Source organism: Mobula hypostoma, chromosome X1 (assembly GCF_963921235.1).
Source record: "Mobula hypostoma chromosome X1, sMobHyp1.1, whole genome shotgun sequence".
NCBI classification, from domain to species: Eukaryota; Metazoa; Chordata; class Chondrichthyes; order Myliobatiformes; family Myliobatidae; genus Mobula; species Mobula hypostoma.
Window position 1 is genome coordinate 11,383,749 of NC_086128.1, and position 18,705 is coordinate 11,402,453.

General features: G+C 44.4%; 1 protein-coding gene across 2 annotated transcripts in view; it reads right to left on the reverse strand.

The window, feature by feature from the left end:
- Window positions 1-18,705, reverse strand: part of LOC134340261 (1-phosphatidylinositol 4,5-bisphosphate phosphodiesterase delta-3-like) — a 110,684-nt gene that overhangs the window by 68,285 nt on the left and 23,694 nt on the right. For both annotated transcript variants that reach the window (XM_063037282.1, XM_063037283.1), the window contains exon 5: window positions 7,823-8,048. In XM_063037282.1, coding sequence (XP_062893352.1) covers window positions 7,823-8,048 — 226 coding nt within the window. The remainder of the gene's footprint in view (window positions 1-7,822; window positions 8,049-18,705) is intronic.

The following is an 18,705-nucleotide window of genomic DNA, read 5'->3' on the forward strand; positions in this document are numbered from 1 at the left end:
TCCCAAGTCCCTTTGCACCTCAGTTTTTTGTATTTTCTCTCCATTTAGAAAGTAGTCAATCCTTTCATTTCTTCTACTAAGGTGCATGACCATACACTTCCTGGCACTGTTTTCCATCTGCCATTTCTTTGCCCATTCTCCTAATCTGTCTAGGTCCTTCTGTAGCCTCTCTCCTTCCTCAGAACTACCTGCCCCTCCATCTATCTTCATATCGTTTGCAACAAAGCCATCAATTCCATCATTGACATAAAACGTAAAGAGAATTGGTCACAACACAGACCCCTGTGGAACACCACTAGTCACTGGCAGCCAGCCAGAAAAGGCTCCCTTTTTCCCATTCTTTGCCTCCTGCCAACCAGCCACTGCTTTATCCATGCTAGAATCTTTTCTATAATATCATGGGCTTGTAGCTTGTTAAGCAGCCTCGTGTGTGGCACCTTGTCAAAGGTCTTCAGAAAATCCAAGTAAACTGATTCTCCTTTGTCTATCCTGCTTGTTATTTCTTCAAAATATTCCAACAGATTTGTCGGGCCAGATTTTCCCTTGAGGAAACCATGCTGACTACGGCCTATTTTATCATGCACCTCCAAGTACCCCAAAACTACACCCTTAACAATCGACTCCAACATCTTCCCAAATACTGAGGTCTAGCTAACTGGCCTATAATTTCCTTTATTCTGCCTCCCTCCCTTCTTGAAGAGTGGAGTGTCATTTGCAATTTTCCAGTCTTCTGGAACCATTCCAGAATCGAGTGATTCTTGAAAGATCATTAATAATGCCTCCACAATTTCTTCAGCCACCTCTCTATGAACTAATGTTCCCTCTAAGGAGTGCACGTGTTCATGCACATACTTTCTGCTACTAGCACACAAAGGAATTTAAACTGCGCACGAAAGGTTATCACCCTCTACCTCGTTGGCATGCTAAGTATGTTTCATGATTGTACACAATCACATTTCCCTTTCTGGTTTCTGCTACAGTGTTGACAATGTGGAGTTTGTGATGATTTGCCTGTAAATTTTAGAGCCGGCTTATTTATACTGTTTCTATTGATGGAATTATTCAATGTGCAGATGTTGTTGTCACCATGCTGCTAGTGTCTTCCACAGTAAAGACAGATGCAAAATACTTATTTAGTTTGTCCGTTATTTCCTTGTCCCCCATTACTACCATGCCAGCAACATTTTCCAGCAGTCTGATATCCACTCTCGCCCCTCTTTTACACCTTATGTATCTGAAGAAACTTTTGGTGTCCTCTTTAATAGTATTGGCTAGCTTACTTTTGTATTCCATCTTTACCTTCTTAATGAATTTTTTAGTTGGCTTCTGTTGGTATTTAAAAGCTTCCCAATCCTCTAACTTCCCAATAATTTTTCCCTATTATATGCCCTCTCTTTGACTTTTATGTTGGCTTTGACTTTTATGTTGGCTTTAACTTTTCTTGTCAGCCATGGTTGTATCATCTTGCCTTTAGAATTCTTCTTCCTCTTTGGGATGTATATATCCTGAGCCTTCTGAATTGTTTCCAGAAATTCCAGCCATTGCTGCTCTGCCATCATCCCTGCCAGTGTCTTTTCCAATCGGTTCTGGCCAACTCCTCTCTCATGTCTCTGTAATTCCCTTTACTCCACTGTAATACTGATATATCTGACTTTAACTCCTCCTTCTCAAATTTCAGGGTGAATTTGATCAATTTATGATCACTTACCCCTAAGGGTTCTTTTACCTTAAGCTTTCTAATCAATTCTGGCTCAATGCACAACACCCAGTCCAGAACTGCTGATCCCCTAGAGGGCTCAACCACACGCTACTCTGAAAAGCACCCTGTAGGCTTTCCAGAAACTTGCCCTCTTGGAATCCAGTATCAACTGTATTTTTCCAATCTACCTGCATATTGAGATCCCTCATGACTATCGTAACACTGTCCTTTTGGCATGCATTTTCCATCTCGCATTGTAATTTGTAGGCCTGTCGGTACCTCCAGTTGAACTCTGTCTTTTTGTGCGTTTTCCCCCGAGCTGTCAGTCTGTGATTTTGTATTGCCATGTGCCCCTGCCCCGCTCCTGCTCTACTCCGGCCCCTGTATTACTGAGTACTCCGTCTCTCACCTGTTTCTCATTATTACCTGTATTGCTGCCACCCGTGTCTCATTGTTCTCCACCTATCATCTGCCTCTCTGTTTATTGCTCAGTGTATTTCAGTCCTGTGTTTTTACCTGTTTGTTGCAAGATTGTGCCAGTGAATTTTCCCAAGCCTTTTCAGCATTTGTATCTGTACCCTGTCCGTCTGAATATTGAATCTGTCTGTTTCCCAATTCTAGTTTTTGGATTTCTCTGGCTGTTTTGATCTCTGCCTGAACTTTGACGTTGACTTTGTTTGCACCTTGGAATTTGTTACTCATTTACTATCACTATGTGCACAGTACTGCATCTGCAATTGGATCCCTGCTCCAGTGCCCTGACAAGGCTATATCCTTACTACTGTTTGGGGGTCTGTATACAACTCTCATCAGGGTCTTTTTACCCTTGCTGTTCCTTAGCTCTACCCACAATGATTCAACTCACTCTGACCCTATGTCACCTCTTTCTAGTGATTTGGTTCCATTTTTTACCAACAGAGCAATGTCGTCCCCTCTGCCTTCCTGCCCATCCTTTCAATACAATCTGTGTGCTTGGACATTAAGCTCCCAACTATAATCCTCTTTCAGCCATGATTCAGTGATGCCTACAACATCATACATGCCAGCCTGTAACCATGCTGCAAGTTCATCGTCCTTATTCCGTATACTGTGCACCTTCAAATATAACACTTTCTTCAGTCCTGTATTCACACTTTTCAAATTTATCCACCTTTCATATTGCAACTCATCCTGTAGACTACAAATTTGCCCTGTCATCAGCCCCTCTTTGCTCACAGTCTCACTACACACTGCCTCTGTTTGTAAACCAACCTCAGCCCTATCACTCCAGTTCCCAACCCTCTGCCAAATTGATTTAAACCCTCCTGAACAACTCTAGTAAACCTGCCCACAAGGATACTGGTCCCCCTCGGGTTCAGGTGTAACCCGTCCCTTTTGTACAGGTCGTACCTTCCCCAGGAGAGATCCCAATGATGCATAAATCTGAATCCCTGCCACCTGGACCAGTTCCTCAGCCACGCATTCACCTGCCATATCATCCTGTACTTACCCTCACTGGCATGTGGCACAGTTAGCAATCCAGAGATTACTAGCCTGGAGGTCCTGTTTTACAGCTTCCTACCTAACTCTCTAAAATCTCTCTTCAGGATTCCCTCACCTTGTCTACCTATGTAATTGGTGCCAATATGTACCAAGGCTTCTGGTTGCTCACCCTTGCTCTTGAGAATGCCAAGGAGCCAATCTGAGTCATCCCTGATCCTGGCACCAGGGAGGCAATGCACCAGGGTGTCTCTATTCTAGACTCTGTTCTGCTGACTAAGGAATCTCCCATCAACACTGCTGTCCTCTGTACCTACTTCCAAGCACCTTAAAACTGTGCCCTCTTGTTCTAGACATTTCAGCCCTGGGAAAAAGCCTCTGACTGTCCACACGATCAATGCCTCTCATCATCTTAAACACCTCTATCAGGTCACCTCTTATCCTCCGTCGCTCCAAGGCAAAAAGATCGAGTTCACTCAACCTATTCTCATAAGTCATGCTCCCCAATCCAGGCAACATCCTTGTAAATCCCCTCTGCACCCTTTCTATGATTTCCACATCCTTCCTATGGTGAGGCGACCAGAACTGAGCACAGTACTCCACATGGGGTCTGACCAGGGTCCTATATAGCTATACAGTTCCATGTTTCCCAGCTCAAGCCAGTGGCTTTCATACTGGCTCCAGTCACCACCCTCCTACCCCCATTGGTGGATGGAGTCCTGTGTGGTACCTCCTGGCATCTCACTAGCTGCAGGACAGCGTCCAGTATCTTGTTGATTGGAAGAGGGTATGGCTCTGAGGAACATTATTGAGTTCCAGCCCAAGATATCATGGACAAGTCTCTCATCCAGGACTTCCAGCAGACACAGGTCTCTGGAGCCTAGGAAGGGGTGCCCAGCCACAACCATGGACTCTTCCATGGAGTCTGGATGCCCTTGTGGGTGGGCAGCAGAAGGGGTTCAGGGATTGCATTCATGAGTATGCACATTCCAGCCAATTAATGTTTCATTGTGGTGGTATTTAACTCCTTCCCTTTCATTCTAGTCTTCGTTGAATCTTGACCAGAAGCACAGCAACATCTACTCTCTCTGCTTACCTTCGTGTTGTTCTGGGAAAATTAGACTACTGATTGACGCTAAAGGAGTGACATTCCATAGGACCGTAAGATATAGGAGCAGAAGTAGGCCATTCGGCCCATCACGTCTGCTCTGCCATTCAATCATGGGCTGATCCAATTCTTCCAGTCATCCCCACTCCCCTGCTTTCTCCCCATACACTTTGATGCCCTGGCTAATCAAGAACCTTTCTATCTCTGCCTTAAATGTACCCAGTGACTTGGCCTCCACAGCCGCTCATGGCAACAAATTCCACAGATTTCCACCTTCTGACTAAAGTAATTTCTCTGCATCTCTGTTCTAAATGGACGTCCTTCAATCCTGAAGTCGTGCCCTCTTGACTTAGACTCCCCTACCATGGGAAATAACTTTGCCATATCTACTCTGTTCAGGCCCTTTAACATTTGGAATGTTTCTATGAGATCCCCCCCCCCCCATTCTCCTGAACTCCAGGGCATACAGCCCAAGAGCTGCCAGACGTTCCTCATACAGTAACCCTTTCATTCCTGGAATCATTCTTGTGAATCTTCTCTGGACCCTCTCCAATGTCAGTATATCCTTTCTCAAATAGGGAGCCCAAAACTGCACACAATACTCCAAGTGTGGTCTCACGAGTGCCTTATAGAGCCCCAACATCACATCCCAGCTCTTATATTCTATACCTCTAGAAATAAATGCCAACATTGCATTTGCCTTCTTCACCACCGACTCAACCTGGAGGTTAACCTTTAGGGTATCCTGCACAAGGACTCCCAAGTCCCTTTGCATCTCTGCATTTTGAATTCTCTTCCCATCTAAATAATAGTCTGCCCGTTTATTTCTTCCACCAAAGTGCATGACCATACACTTTCCAACATTGTGTTTCATTTGCCACTTCTTTGCCTATTCTCCTAAACTATCTAAGTCTCTCTGCAGGCTCTCTGTTTCCTCAACACTACCTGCTCCTCCACCTATCTTTGTATCATTGGCAAATTTAGCCATAAATCCATTAACCCCATAGTCCAGACGATTGACATACATCGTAAAAAGCAGCGGTCCCAACACCGACCCCTGTGGAACTCCACTGGTAACCAGCAGCCAGCCAGAATAGATCCCTTTATTCCCACTCTGTTTTCTACTGATCAGCCAATGCTCCACCCATGCTAGTAAGTCCCCTGTAATTCCATGGGCTCTTATCTTGCTAAGCAGCCTCATGTGTGGCACCTTGTCAAAGGCCTTATGAAAATCCAAGTACACCACGTCTACTGCATCTCCTTTGTCTACCCTGCTTGTTATTTCCTTAAAAAATTGCAGTAGGTTTGTCAAGCAGGACTTTCCTTACAGGAAACCATGCTGGCTTTGAACTTTCTTGTCATGTGCTTCCGGGTACTCAGTAACCTCATCCCTAGCTAATTAGTACGAGGGGTGATTGATAAGTTTGTGGCCTAAAGTAGGAGTAGTCAATTTTAGAAAACCTAGCACATTTATTTTTCCTACATTTACACACTTAGTCCAGTGGTCGTGGAGCATATGGATCCCTTCTTTGTAGAGGTCGGTGCCTTGGACCTCCAGAAAGTGGTCCACAGCAGGGGTGACTGATAAGTTCATGGCCTAAGGTAGAAGGAGATGAGTTATTAACTTCAAACTTTCTGCATTTTCACTCAAAGAGTTGAACTGCACGTGCATGTAACGAGAGTTGTATAACTCATCTCCTTCTACCTTAGGCCATGAACTTATCAATTACCCCTGCTGTGGACCACCTGGAGGTCCAAGACACTCTCGTTACATACACGTGCAGTTCAACTCTTTGAGTTGCAGAAAGTTTGAAGTTAATAGCTTTCTGGAGGTCCAGGATCCGTATGCTCCACAACCGCTGGACTAAGTGTGTAAATGTAGGAGGGGACTATGTTGAAAAATAAATGTGCTAGGTTTTCTAAAATTGACTCCTTCTACCTTAGGCCATGAACTTATCAATCACCCCTCATATTAGTTACTGCTTCCTAGTTGCAGTGGCGGCATACTCACTTACTGTTTGAGAGCTTTAGATAACAGTCCTGTTGGCCTAGCATTTACTGTGCTTCTTAAAAATTCTACACAGTTCTTATTACAAATCAGTAGAGTTCATCCCTCTGCACTTGGAGCATAACCACACACTTTTGTCACTTCAGTACATTATCTAGAATGGTTTCCTTTTCATACATCTACAACAATCTTCAATTGTATTATTATGTTCTAAGTGTCCTGATATCACACTGTTTACGTAGGGTCCAGCATCTTCCCAACTCCCTGTGTTGGCAGCTCTCTGCTTTCTCTCACAGAGACACAAGAGATTCTGCAGATGCTGGAAATCCAGAGCAACACACAAAATGCCAGAGGAACTCAGCAGGTCAGGCAGCATCTATGTTGAGGAATAAACAGTCAACATTTCTGGCTGAGATCCTTCATCTCCCTATCCTTTTATTCTGACTTCTGCCCTGATTAAAGGTCTTGACTGCCTGATCTGCTGACTTGCAATGTTTTACCTCTTTCCCATTTCTTAAATAGTGGGGTCACATTTGATCCCCAATTTATGTGAGATGATCTGAGCAAATTAGGAACACTTAATTTCAACTGAGTTTTAAAGGGACAACATCTCCCAGGATAAATAGCCATGCATCTTCCCCTGATCCCCGGAAAGCCCAGGATGATTGCAACCAGTTATGCACCTTGAAAAGGTAGCCACAAAAGGGCCACTTTGCAGACAGGAAAGTCCCACAATGTGGTAACAGCCAGGCAGACGGCTCGCATGCTGTTCTTGGAAGCAGCAGCATGTGATTTTCTGCAGGAGGGGCAGCAGAGCGGCACCCAGATACCGCTGCCGCCTCACACTTCAGGCAGCCCAGGCTCTGACCTCTGACGCTGTGTGCAGTGAGCTTACACTCTCTCCCCGTGACCGTGTAAGTTTCCTTCAGGCAGCCCCTGATTGATCCCACATCCCAAAGATGTGCTTGTTGGTAGCTAACTGGCAACTCTAATGCAGAGATGAGTGGGAAATAATGGATTTCAGTGATATCAGTGGGGAATGGAAACAGCAGGTTGTTCTGAGGGACTTGTAAGCTGAATGGTTAGAAGGAAGTACACAGAATTTCTACTGAGAAAGCAGACTGGGCCACAGTTTAAATCTCATCCAGTGCATGGATTTCCAGCAGTACCGCCAAAGGTACAAAAATAGGCAGGAGTGTACCTAGTGAAGAGGATATAAAGACTTTTGTCCAGGACATAGATAAGCTGAGTGTGGGGAGGAGACCATGACCTCATCCACTTTGGTGGATAAAACAGAAAGCAGAGTATTTTTTTAAAATTATTACAACAATCATTCAAACTAAAAAGTCTTCCCTCTCCAGGGTAATTTTGACACATTCTTGCTGTCAAATGAATCCAGGAACAATCTCTCACCCATGACTTCCTCCAGGTTTGGTAAGACAATTCCAGCATAAAGACAGATATTGTTCTGAACAACTTGAGAGGTATCACCCAGTGTAGGTCAGATAAAAGAGAATATTGCCCATACCTGTGTCATTCAACTCAAATGTTTGTATAATTGTCGCTGCATTTTCATCAGTGGTAATTTCCTTTTGCTCCTTGAGGAATTTCTTCAGCTCCTCAGCAGTCAGGATCTGGTCTTCTCCTGAGTAATGATTGAAGATCTGCTCTAACTCTGGCCGCTGCATGAGGAATTTGCAGAAGTCCTCGATCTCACTTTCTTCCAGTTTGTTTGTTTTCGATCTGTCACATTGCTAAAGAGGAGTAAAGGAAAGTTAGTTCAACCCAAACTGGACACTTTAATAGTCACCTGTACACATCCACTCTGTGTCTGTCTGTTACTGAATGCCAGCGTGTGCGTGCCATTGTGTGTGTGTGTGTGGCCCACCCGTCCCTGGTCCTGAGACTTTACCTGAGAACCGGTATTTGATCACCAGCCTGTCAGCTGCCACACTGCCACACCAACACGGTCCAGAGAAGACTGTTTTGCTTTGAAAGATTGGCTTTCACAGACTTAGAGTGAAATGGTGCCGACTCTCAGCAAACCCTGTGCTCCCATCCATTAGAACGGCCATGCTCACTAGCTTTAACTTAGAGCTGGGCACCATCTGACACCAGCCAAACGAAGGAGAGACTGGGGTGACAGCTGGTTCACGGGAACACCTACACTGCCAGAGTTCCACGAGTAAAGCTGGTGACAGCACATGGAGGCTGAATGTGGAGCTTCACTCTGATTCAGCAACCTCCAGTAAATGAGTGGAGGTCACGGCTGCTCTCTGTCCAACAGGACACAAGAAGCAGGGCCTAGCAAAATGGTGACTGTCCACCTTCTTGATCATCGGCCCGAGGGCTGGGGTGCAGAACTTCCCTCTGTGAGCACCAGGTTCATAGGCCTTGGGAAGCCCAAGGAGAAAGACAGATGAAGTATTTCCTAGCAATCTTCCATATTTTTACAGCTGTCCAAGTATGAAGCCAGGCCTTCTCCTCATCAACACATCACCCTTCCAAAGGTGGCGAAGAGATGAAAAATGTGTAAAAAGCATCCCAACAAGACCTAACCTTCTTTATCTTTAGAATGCAAAGCACCTTCAGCACCATTAGCGCACATCATAACCATTTCTCCAATCACAGTCTATCCAGCCTCTTCTTGTAACTCAAGCCTTCCAGTCTCAGCAACATCCTCCTGATTATTTCTGCACTCTCTTGTACTCAATACCCCCACCTGATGAAGGCAAACATGACATATGCCACCATGACCATCCTGTCCATCTAAACAGCCATTTTAAGGGTAGTACAGTATGTGTTTATACCCCTAGGTCTCTATTTTACAACACTCCCAGGGCTCTGCCATTCATGGTGCATGTCCTGCCCCGGTTTGACTTCCCAAACTGCATTGCACTTGACTGAGTTAAATTCCATCTGCCATTCCTTTCTAACAGGACAGGATATCAGAGCAGGAGGGTGTGAGTGTGGTAAGAATTCAGAAGGTGAGAAGTTGACAAAGTGGCAGGGTAACAGGCGAGCAGAGAGGCAGTGGTCAGATTGCCACGAATCAGAGTGGCGGGTTATCGACGAGGCAAATATTGCAGGGACTGTGACTGGACTGTGACAGGAAACCGGAAAACTGGAAAACCAACGGGCAGGTTATCAAAAACACAAAAAAATCTGTAGATGCTGGAAATCCAAGCAACACACACAAAATGCTGGAGGAACTCAGCGGGCCAGGCAGCATCTATGGAAAAGAGTAAACAGTCGACATCTCGGCCCGAGATCCTTCTTCAGGACTGGAGAAGAAAGATGAGAAGTTAGAGCAAGAAGGTGGTAGGGCGGGGGGTGAAGTTAACAGCTGGGAAGTTGATAGGTGAAAGAGATAAAGGGCTGGAGAAGGGGGAATTTGATAGAAGAGGGTAGAAGACCATGGAAGAAAGGGACTGGGAGAAGCACCAGAGGGAGGTGATGGGAAGATAAGGAGATAGGGTGAGAGAGGGAAATGGGAATGGTGATTGGTGAAGGAGAGGGGTGTTGGGGGCACGACCAGATGTTTGAGAAATTGATGTTCATGCCATCAGGTTGGAGGCTACCCAGACAGAATCTAAAGTGTTGCTCCTCCAACCTAAGTGTGGCCTCATCGCGACAGTAGAGGAGGCCATGGATTGACATGCTAGAATGGGAACAGGAAGTAGAATTGAAGTGGGTGGCCACCGGGAGATCCTGTTTATTCTGGCATATGGAGCATAGGAGCTCAGTGAAGCAATCTCCCAACCTACGTCGGGTCTCACTGATATACAGGAGGCCACCTTGGGAGAAATGGATACAGTAGATGACCCCAACAGACTCATGGGTGAAGTGTCATCTCACCTGGAAGGACTGTTTGGGCCCCTGAATGGTAGTGAGCGAGGAGGTGTAGGGGGAGGTATGGCACTTGTTCCGCTTGCAAGGGTAAGTGCCAGGAGGGAGATCAGTGGGAAGGGATGAATGGGCAAGGAAATCGCATAGGGATTGATCCCTGCAGAAAGCAAAAAGTGGGTGGGGGAAGGGAAGGATGTGCTTGGTGGTGGGATCCCGTTGGAGATGGCGGAAGTTACGGAGAATTTATGTGCTGGACGCGGAGGCTGGTGGGGTGGTAGTTGAGGACAAGAGGAACCCTATCCCTAGTGGGGTGGTAGGAGGATGGGGTAAGAGCAGACGTGCATGAAATGGTGGAGATGTAGGTCAGGGCAGCATTGATGGTGGAGGAAGGGCAGCCTCTTTCTTTGACAAAGGAGGACATCTCATTTGTTCTCATTAGGTTATCAAAGTGGATTAAGTGGAAGGATATACTAGAGTATCAAAGTGGCCGTATGTCAGGAAGGTACAGATTGCACCCCCAAGGTCACTCTGTACATTGATACTGCTATTACTGCTATCTTTGGACTACCTAAAATTTCTAGTAATCTTTCCCCTTCAGCCCGTAGAATGATTGCATTTCTTACTTTAATGGCGAAAAGATGTATTTTACAACATTGGAAAGAGCTTAATGCTCCAACTACCTTTTTTTGGTTTTCTCAGACGATTTTATGTTTGAATCTGGAGAAAATTAGAAGTAACCTTTATGATTCTTCATTTAAATTTGAACAGATTTGGGGACCTTTTATTCGATATTTTCATTTAATGTAATATTTACCCTTCTTGTTTTTTTTTCACTGTTTTAATGGAGGTCGGGATTGAGGACGTGATTTTAAGTTTAACTCTGTTTGGTTTCAAGTTAGCCCATTGCTTTGCTTTGCTTTTAGTTAGTTGCACGGTGGGTTTTTTTTTGGGGGTTTTTTTTTTCTTTTTTTTTCCATTGATATATATAAAATCTAGTATACTATTATGTTATTTTGGTTTCTTATGCTTAAATTACATTGTTTGTAGTATTTTCTTTTTGGTATTGTTATCTTTTGGAATTTTATTATACTTTAACATTGTATTAATGTTTATATGGCTTACCTTTTTTGTATACTTACTCAATAAAAAGATTTAAAGAAAGAGAAAGATACTGCTAAAGGTCCACCATTTACTGTGTATTTTCCCCTTAAATGTGACCTCTCAAAGTCCAACTTCTCACGCTTATCTGGATTAAACTCTATCTGTTATTATGTTTCTATGTTTCCAAATCAGCCGTCACACATCTCTGATCCATGTGAAACACCACTGTTCACAGACCTCCAGCCAGAATAACACCCCTCCACACGACCCTCCATCTTCAATGGCAAAGCCAATTTTGAATCCAACCTATCACTTAACAGAGGATCTATAATTTCCGGGGCCATCCCTACTTCCCTTGAACATGAGCTACGCACACAAAATGCTGGAGGAACTCAGCATCTGTGGAAACGAATAAACAGTCGATGTTTCAGGCAATAGCAAGGTCAGCTGAGAAGATCATCGGGGTCTCTCTTCCCGCCATCACAGACATTTACACCACACGCTGTATCCGTAAAGCAAACAGCATTATGAAGGACCCCACACACCCCTCATATAAACTCTTCGCCCTCCTGCCATCTGGAAAAAGGCACAGAAGCATTCGGGCTCTCATGACCAGATGATGTAACAGTTTCTTCCCCTAAGCCATCAGACTCCTCAATACCCAGAGCCTGGACTGACACCAACCTACTGCCCTCTACTGTGCCTATTGTCTTGTTTATTATTTATTGTAATGCCTGCACTGTTTTGTTCACTTTATGCAGTCTGGATAGATCTGTAGTCTACTGTAGTTTTTTCTTACGTGGTTCAGTGTAGTTTTTGTATTGTTTCATGTAGCACCATGGTCCTGGAAAACGTCTCATTTTTACTATGTTCTGTACCAGCAGTTATGGTTGAAATGACAATAAAAAGTGACTTGACTTGATGAGCAACATGAGCTACCAACCAGTTCTCCGGGACCACATCTGTGGCTAGCGAAGATACAAAGATCTTGGTTAAGGCCCCTGAAATCTCAGCTCTCACCTCTCTCAATAACCTGGGCTATATCCCATCAGGCCTGGGGACTTACCTGCCTTAATGTTTTTATACAGACTTTTTCCTAATCTCAAAATACCCGAGTATCTTAGCATACTCCACCTGATCTCACTATACTCTACAATCTTCTCCTCAGTAAATACGAATACAAAGTTCTTGTTTAGGACTTTGCCCGCATCCGCTGTCTCTAAGCACAAGTTCCCTTCTTTACCCTTGTGTGGTCCTACCTTTCCCCCAGTTATCCTCTTGCTCTTGATGTACGTGTAGAAAGCCTTGGGATTCTCTTTAATCCCGTTCGCCAAGAACTTTTCGGGACACCTTCTTGCTCTCCTAAATCCCTTCTGAGTTCCCTTCTCAAGAGTGGAACCAGAAGGTATAACTGACATCCTAAATAAACACTTCTCACCTGTATTCATGAAGAAAATAAATTTTGTGGGTGAAGAATTCAGTGAAGGGGAAGGTAAAAGTTTCGTGCAGGTCTCCATAAATAAAGAGGAAGTGCTTGAACCCTTGGTGGGCTCACAGATGGATAAAACCTCCAGACCAGATGTGATGGAATTGTTCATGTTCTGACTGATAGTATTTACATCTTTATTATCTACAAGTGACTGGAGTACAGTAAACATGGTCTTGCTTTTCAAGAAAGGCAGCAAGAGAAACCTGGTAATTATAGTCCAGTGGTAGGTATGATACTGGAAAAATATCTGGGAGGATTAGTGATCACTTGGAAAGGCAAGAACAATGGCCTTGTCAAGGGCTGATCCAATTTGACTGAATATTTTGAAGAGGTCACAAAGTACACCATTGAGGACAGGGCAGTAGATGTGAATTACATGGACTTTGGTAAAGTCTTTCACTAGGTCCCACTTTGGGAAACTGATTCTCTGGGTTATCATTGGAATCCAGGGAAAATTGGCAAACTAGATCCAAAATTGGTTTGGCAATGGGAGAAAGAAAGTTGTTGTTATGGTCAGATTCCTGAGACTAATGGTGTCCCATAGGGATCTGCGCTGAGACCTTTGTTCTTTGCAATGTACATGAATGACTTGGGCATGGATGTGAGAGGCACGATCAGCAACTTTGCAGATGACACAATGACTGGTGGAGTTGTTGATAGTGTGGAGGGTGGTCTTACGCTGCAGGGAGATATCAATGTGTTGGTGAAATGGGCTGAGATGGGAGAGAAGATTTCATCCAGGTAAATGTGAGTTGATACATTTTGGGAGCACTAATAAGACTATGACATTGGCCATGAATGAACATAGAACCTGGAAGAGTACAGCTTAGGATTCCACATATCTCCTTTGAACTTATCCCCGCTCACCTTAAATGCATACCTCTAGTATTTTAACTCTGGGAGAAAGATACCAGTTGTCTACTCTATCTATGCCTCTCATAATTTTATAGACTTCTGTCAGGTTCCCCCTCTGTCTCCACTGCTCCAGAAAAAACAACTGAGGTTTGTCTAGCCTCTCTTTATAGCTCGTACCTGGTAAACCTCTTCTGCACCCTCTCCAATGCCTTCACATCCTTCCTATAATGGAGTGACCAGAAATGAACGCAATACTCCAGATGCAGCCTAAACAGCGTTTTTTAAGCTGTTATACCACTTCCTGACAGTGCCTCAACTAGCACAAGCATGCATGCCACACAGGAAGTTTACGGTCATGCACTTTGGTAGAAGAAATAAAAGGGTTGACTATTTTCTAAATGGACAGGAAATTCAAAAATCTGAGGCACAAAGGGACTTGTGAGTCCTTATGCAGGTTTCCCTAAAGGTTAATTTGTAGGTTGAGTTGGTGGTGAGGAAGGCAAATGCAATGTTAGCATTCATTTCAGGAGATCTGGAATATAAAAGCAAGGATGTAATGCTGAGGCTCTATAAGACACAGGTGAGGCCTCACTTGGAGTATTGTGAGCAGTTTTGGGCCCCTTATCTGAGACATAGACATGCTGACATTGGAGAGGGTTCAGAGGAGGTTCACGAGAATGATTTCGGGATTGAAAGTCTTGTCGTATGAAGAGCGTTTGATGGTTTTGGGCCTGAACTCTTGGGAATTCTGAACAATGAAGGGTGACCTCATTGAAACCTATTGAATGGTGAAAGGTCTCAACAGAGTGGATGTGGAGAGGGCGTTTCCTGTGGTGGGTGAGTCTAAGACCAGAAGGCACAGCCTCAGAATAGAGGGGCATGCTTTTAGAATGGAGTTGAGGAGGAATTTCTTTAGTCAGAGAGTGGTGAATTTATAGAAATCGTTGCCACAGGCAGCTGTGGAGGCCAAATCATCGGGTATATTTAAGGCAGATGTTGATAGGTTCTTGATTTGTCAGGGCGTGAAGGGATATGGGGAAAAGGCAGGAGATTGGAGCTGAGAGGGAAAATGGCTCGGCCATGATGAAATGGCGGAGCAGACTCGATGGGCCAAATGGCCCAATTCTGCTCCTATACCTTATGGTCTTATGCTGTCAGAATGGTTTTTTCCATACCACCCAATTCTGCTTCCACAATATCCAAGTCTGCTGAGATTGCAATGTTGGGTTGTAGTATGGATTTTCTGGAGGGTGCAAAGAGGCTTCAGGGAGATGCAGACAGGAACTGGAAGGACATGGCAGATGGAATGACATGTACTTTGGTAGAAAGAAATGAAAAATAGTAAGCATTTAGGAAAGCCTTGGAATCCATTGGCTGTTCTTATTACAAGTGACACTGAGTGCAACAGTAAAACATCTACAGTAGTTTTGTAGAATATTGAGTGCAGGTTTGGTCTCCCTATCTATAGAACAAGATTCTAGTGATTGATAGAATGGGACGTAGATTCACCAGATTGATTCCAGAAGTGGAATGCCTGGGTCCTCTTCAAACCTGCAAAATTCTTCAGGGGCTTAACAGAGTAGATGCCAGATTGACGTTTTGGCTGAGTTGTCAAGAGCCATGAGCCACTCGCAAAAAAAATGGTATCAGTCAGTTAGGTCAGAGGCGACAAATTTCTTCACCCAGGCATTATGAATCTTTGGCCATCTCTTCCCAAGGACAGTGATTCCCATTCATAGAGTTTGTTGACAACAGAGATCAGGACTCTGGGCAGTAAGGAAATAAAGGGATATACAGCAGGAATGTAACACTGAGGTTAAAAGATTTACCGTGATCCTATTCCATGTCAGGGCAAGGCCCATGGGGCTGACTGGAAAACTTCCCCAAAAGCAGAGTGACCCCTTTCTAAAAACCAGTTTGGCCACAATCGACCAAGATTGTATCCAGTTCTGGGTATCGGACTTGAGGAAAGACGGGGATGTTTTGGAGAGGGTGTAGAACAGATTCCAGGAAAGTGGGCCCACTGAAGAAGCTGTTGATGTTCTTTCTGGAACAGGGGGGGATTGCCACACATTTGGAAAAGTATGGATTGATTAAGAATAGTCAACATGGCCTGTCTGACAAACTTTATTGTTTTTTGAGGAGGTGCCAAAGATGACTGATTAGTTAGACATGTTCCACCTACCACTCCCCTTCCAGCAGCACCTTCCCATGCAACCTCCATTTTTACCTCTTCCCTTTCCACCATCCAGGGGCCCAAATGGTCTCACCCTTCTAGTGTACTGCATTTAGTGTCCACAGTGTGGTCACTTTCACAATGGGAAACCAAACACAGACTGGTTGATGATTTTATAAAGTGCTTGTGTTCAGACCTCGGGAGTGACCCTGAGCTTCCTGCTACCTGTTCTCTTAGTTCTCCATCCTATTCCCACTCAGACCTCTGTCTGTGCTGCCTGCACTCTTATAATGAGGACTAATGCAACTCGGAGGAACAGCACCTCATCTTCACTCTGGGCACTCTGTAATCTGGATGAAACAAATTCTCCAATTTCTGATTATATTTTCTGCCCATATCAGATTGGGCAGTTTCTTCTGTACTCCATCTGCATGTGACACAGGGTCACCGTTGTCCACTTTTCACTGTCACCGCCTGACAATATGTCACGTCGCTTTGTTTCCCTCAAACTGCCCCATTAATTCATCCTTTCAGCAACCCTGGCCTCAAGCTATCACAGATATTCTCTTTGGTTTATCCTTCCTCACCTTCTCTGCAACTTAACATTTCTTTCTCAGCTGTTCAGAGATCAAAGAAGGCACAGGAGCCTCAGGACTCAGGAGCAGTTATTACCCATAAGCCATCAGGCTCTTGAACCAGAGGGGACAACTTCACTCAACTTCACCTTCCCCATCACTGAACTGTCTCACAACCTATGGACTCACTTTCAAAGACTCTTCATCTCATGTTCTTGATATTTATTGCTTGCTTGCTTGCTTGTTTGTTTGCTTGTTTGTTTGTTTGTTTGTTTGTTTATTTATTTATTTATTTATTCTTTTTGCATTTGTAGAGTTTGTTGTCTTTTGCAGACTGGTTGAACAGCCAAGTTGCTGCAGCCTTTCATTGATTCTATTATGATTATCATTCCATGATAGATTTATTGAGTATGCCCACAGAAAGATGAATCTCAGGGTTGTATATGGTGACGTATATGCACTTTGATTGTCTTTCCTCAGGTGATGCCTGACCCACTGAGTATTTTCACCATCTCTATTCTCGTTTCATGTACCTGGCTGGTTTTCACATTTCCCCTTTTCTATTGCTAGGGCTAAAATGAAAGGCTGTATTGCTGGTCTTTAAACGCAAACAACAGGAATTCTGCAGATGCTGGAAATTCAAGCAACATACATCAAAGTTGCTGGTGAACGCAGCAGGCCAAGCAGCATCTATAGGAAGAGGCGCAGTCGACGTTTCAGGCCGAGACCCTTCGTCAGGACTAACTGAAGGAAGAGTGAGTAAGGGATTTGAAAGCTGGAGGGGGAGGGGGAGATGCAAAATGATAGGAGAAGACAGGAGGGGGAGGGATGGAGCTGAGAGCTGGACAGGTGATAGGCAAAAGGGGATACGAGAGGATCATGGGACAGGAGGTCGGGAAGAAAGACGGGGGGGGGGTGACCCAGAGGATGGGCAAGAGGTATATTCAGAGGGACAGAGGGAGAAAAAGGAGAGTGAGAGAAAGAATGTGTGCATAAAAATGAGTAACAGCTGGGGTACGAGGGGGAGGTGGGGCCTAGCGGAAGTTAGAGAAGTCGATGTTCATGCCATCAGGTTGGAGGCTACTCAGACGGAATATAAGGTGTTGTTCCTCCAACCTGAGTGTGGCTTCATCTTTACAGTAGAGGAGGCCGTGGATAGACATGTCAGAATGGGAATGGGATGTGGAATTAAAATGTGTGGCCACTGGGAGATCTTTAGTTTTTAGTTTATTGCTGGTCTTTAGTTTAATTTGTCATACAGAGCAGTGGAGCTAATAAACTCTACTTCCATGAAATAGAAACACTATTGATTAATCACTAATCCTCCTCCCAATCTCCATCAGCACGGGAGCACCACAGGGATGCGTGCATAGCCCCCTGCTCTACTCGCTTTGCACCTATGACTGTGTGGCTAAGTACAGCTCCAACACTATGTACAAGTTTGCTGATGACACCACTGTTGTGGGCTGTATCAAAGGTGGTGATGAATCAGCATACAGGAGGGAGATTGAAAATTTGGCTGAGTGGTGTTTTAGCAACAACCTCTCACTCAATGTCAGCAAGACCAAGGAACTGATAATAGACTTCAGGAGAGGGGAACCCGAGGTCCATGGGCCAGTATTAATCGGGGGATCAAAGGTGGAGAGGGTCAGAAACTTTAAATTCCTTGGCATCATTATCTCAGAGGACCTGTCCTGGACCCATCATATAAATATTATTGTGAGGAAAGCATAACAGCGCCTCGACTTCCTCAGGAGTCTGTGGAGATTCAACATCTCATCAAAAACCTTGGCAAACTTCTATAGATGTGTGGCGGAAAGTGTGCTGGCCTGGTGCGGGAACACAAATGCCATTCAGCAGAAAATCCTTCAAAAGGTAGTGGATTCGGCCCAGTACATCATGAGTAAAACCCTCCCAACCGTTGAGCACATCTACAAGAAACATTGCCATAGAAAAGAAGCATCCATCATCAGAGATCCTCACCACACAGGACATGATCTTTTCTCACTGCTGCCATCAGGTAGAAGGTACAAGTGCCTCAGGACTCACACCACCAGGTTGAAGAACAGTTACTACCCCTCAACCATCAGGCTCTTAAACAAAAGGGAAGAACTACACTCATTCTACTTCTGGTGCTCCCACAAACGATGGTCTCACTTTAAGGACTCTTTATCTCATTATTTCATATTCATTATTTATTGTTATTTATTTATATTTGCATTTGTTCATTGATCCTGTTTACAGTTACTGTTCCATAGATTTGCTAAGTATGCCCACAGGAAAAAGAATCTCAAGGTTGTATGTGGTGACATATATTGTGTAACCGGGTGACTATCAGACCTTATTCAGTATCGTTAAAAGTGTCC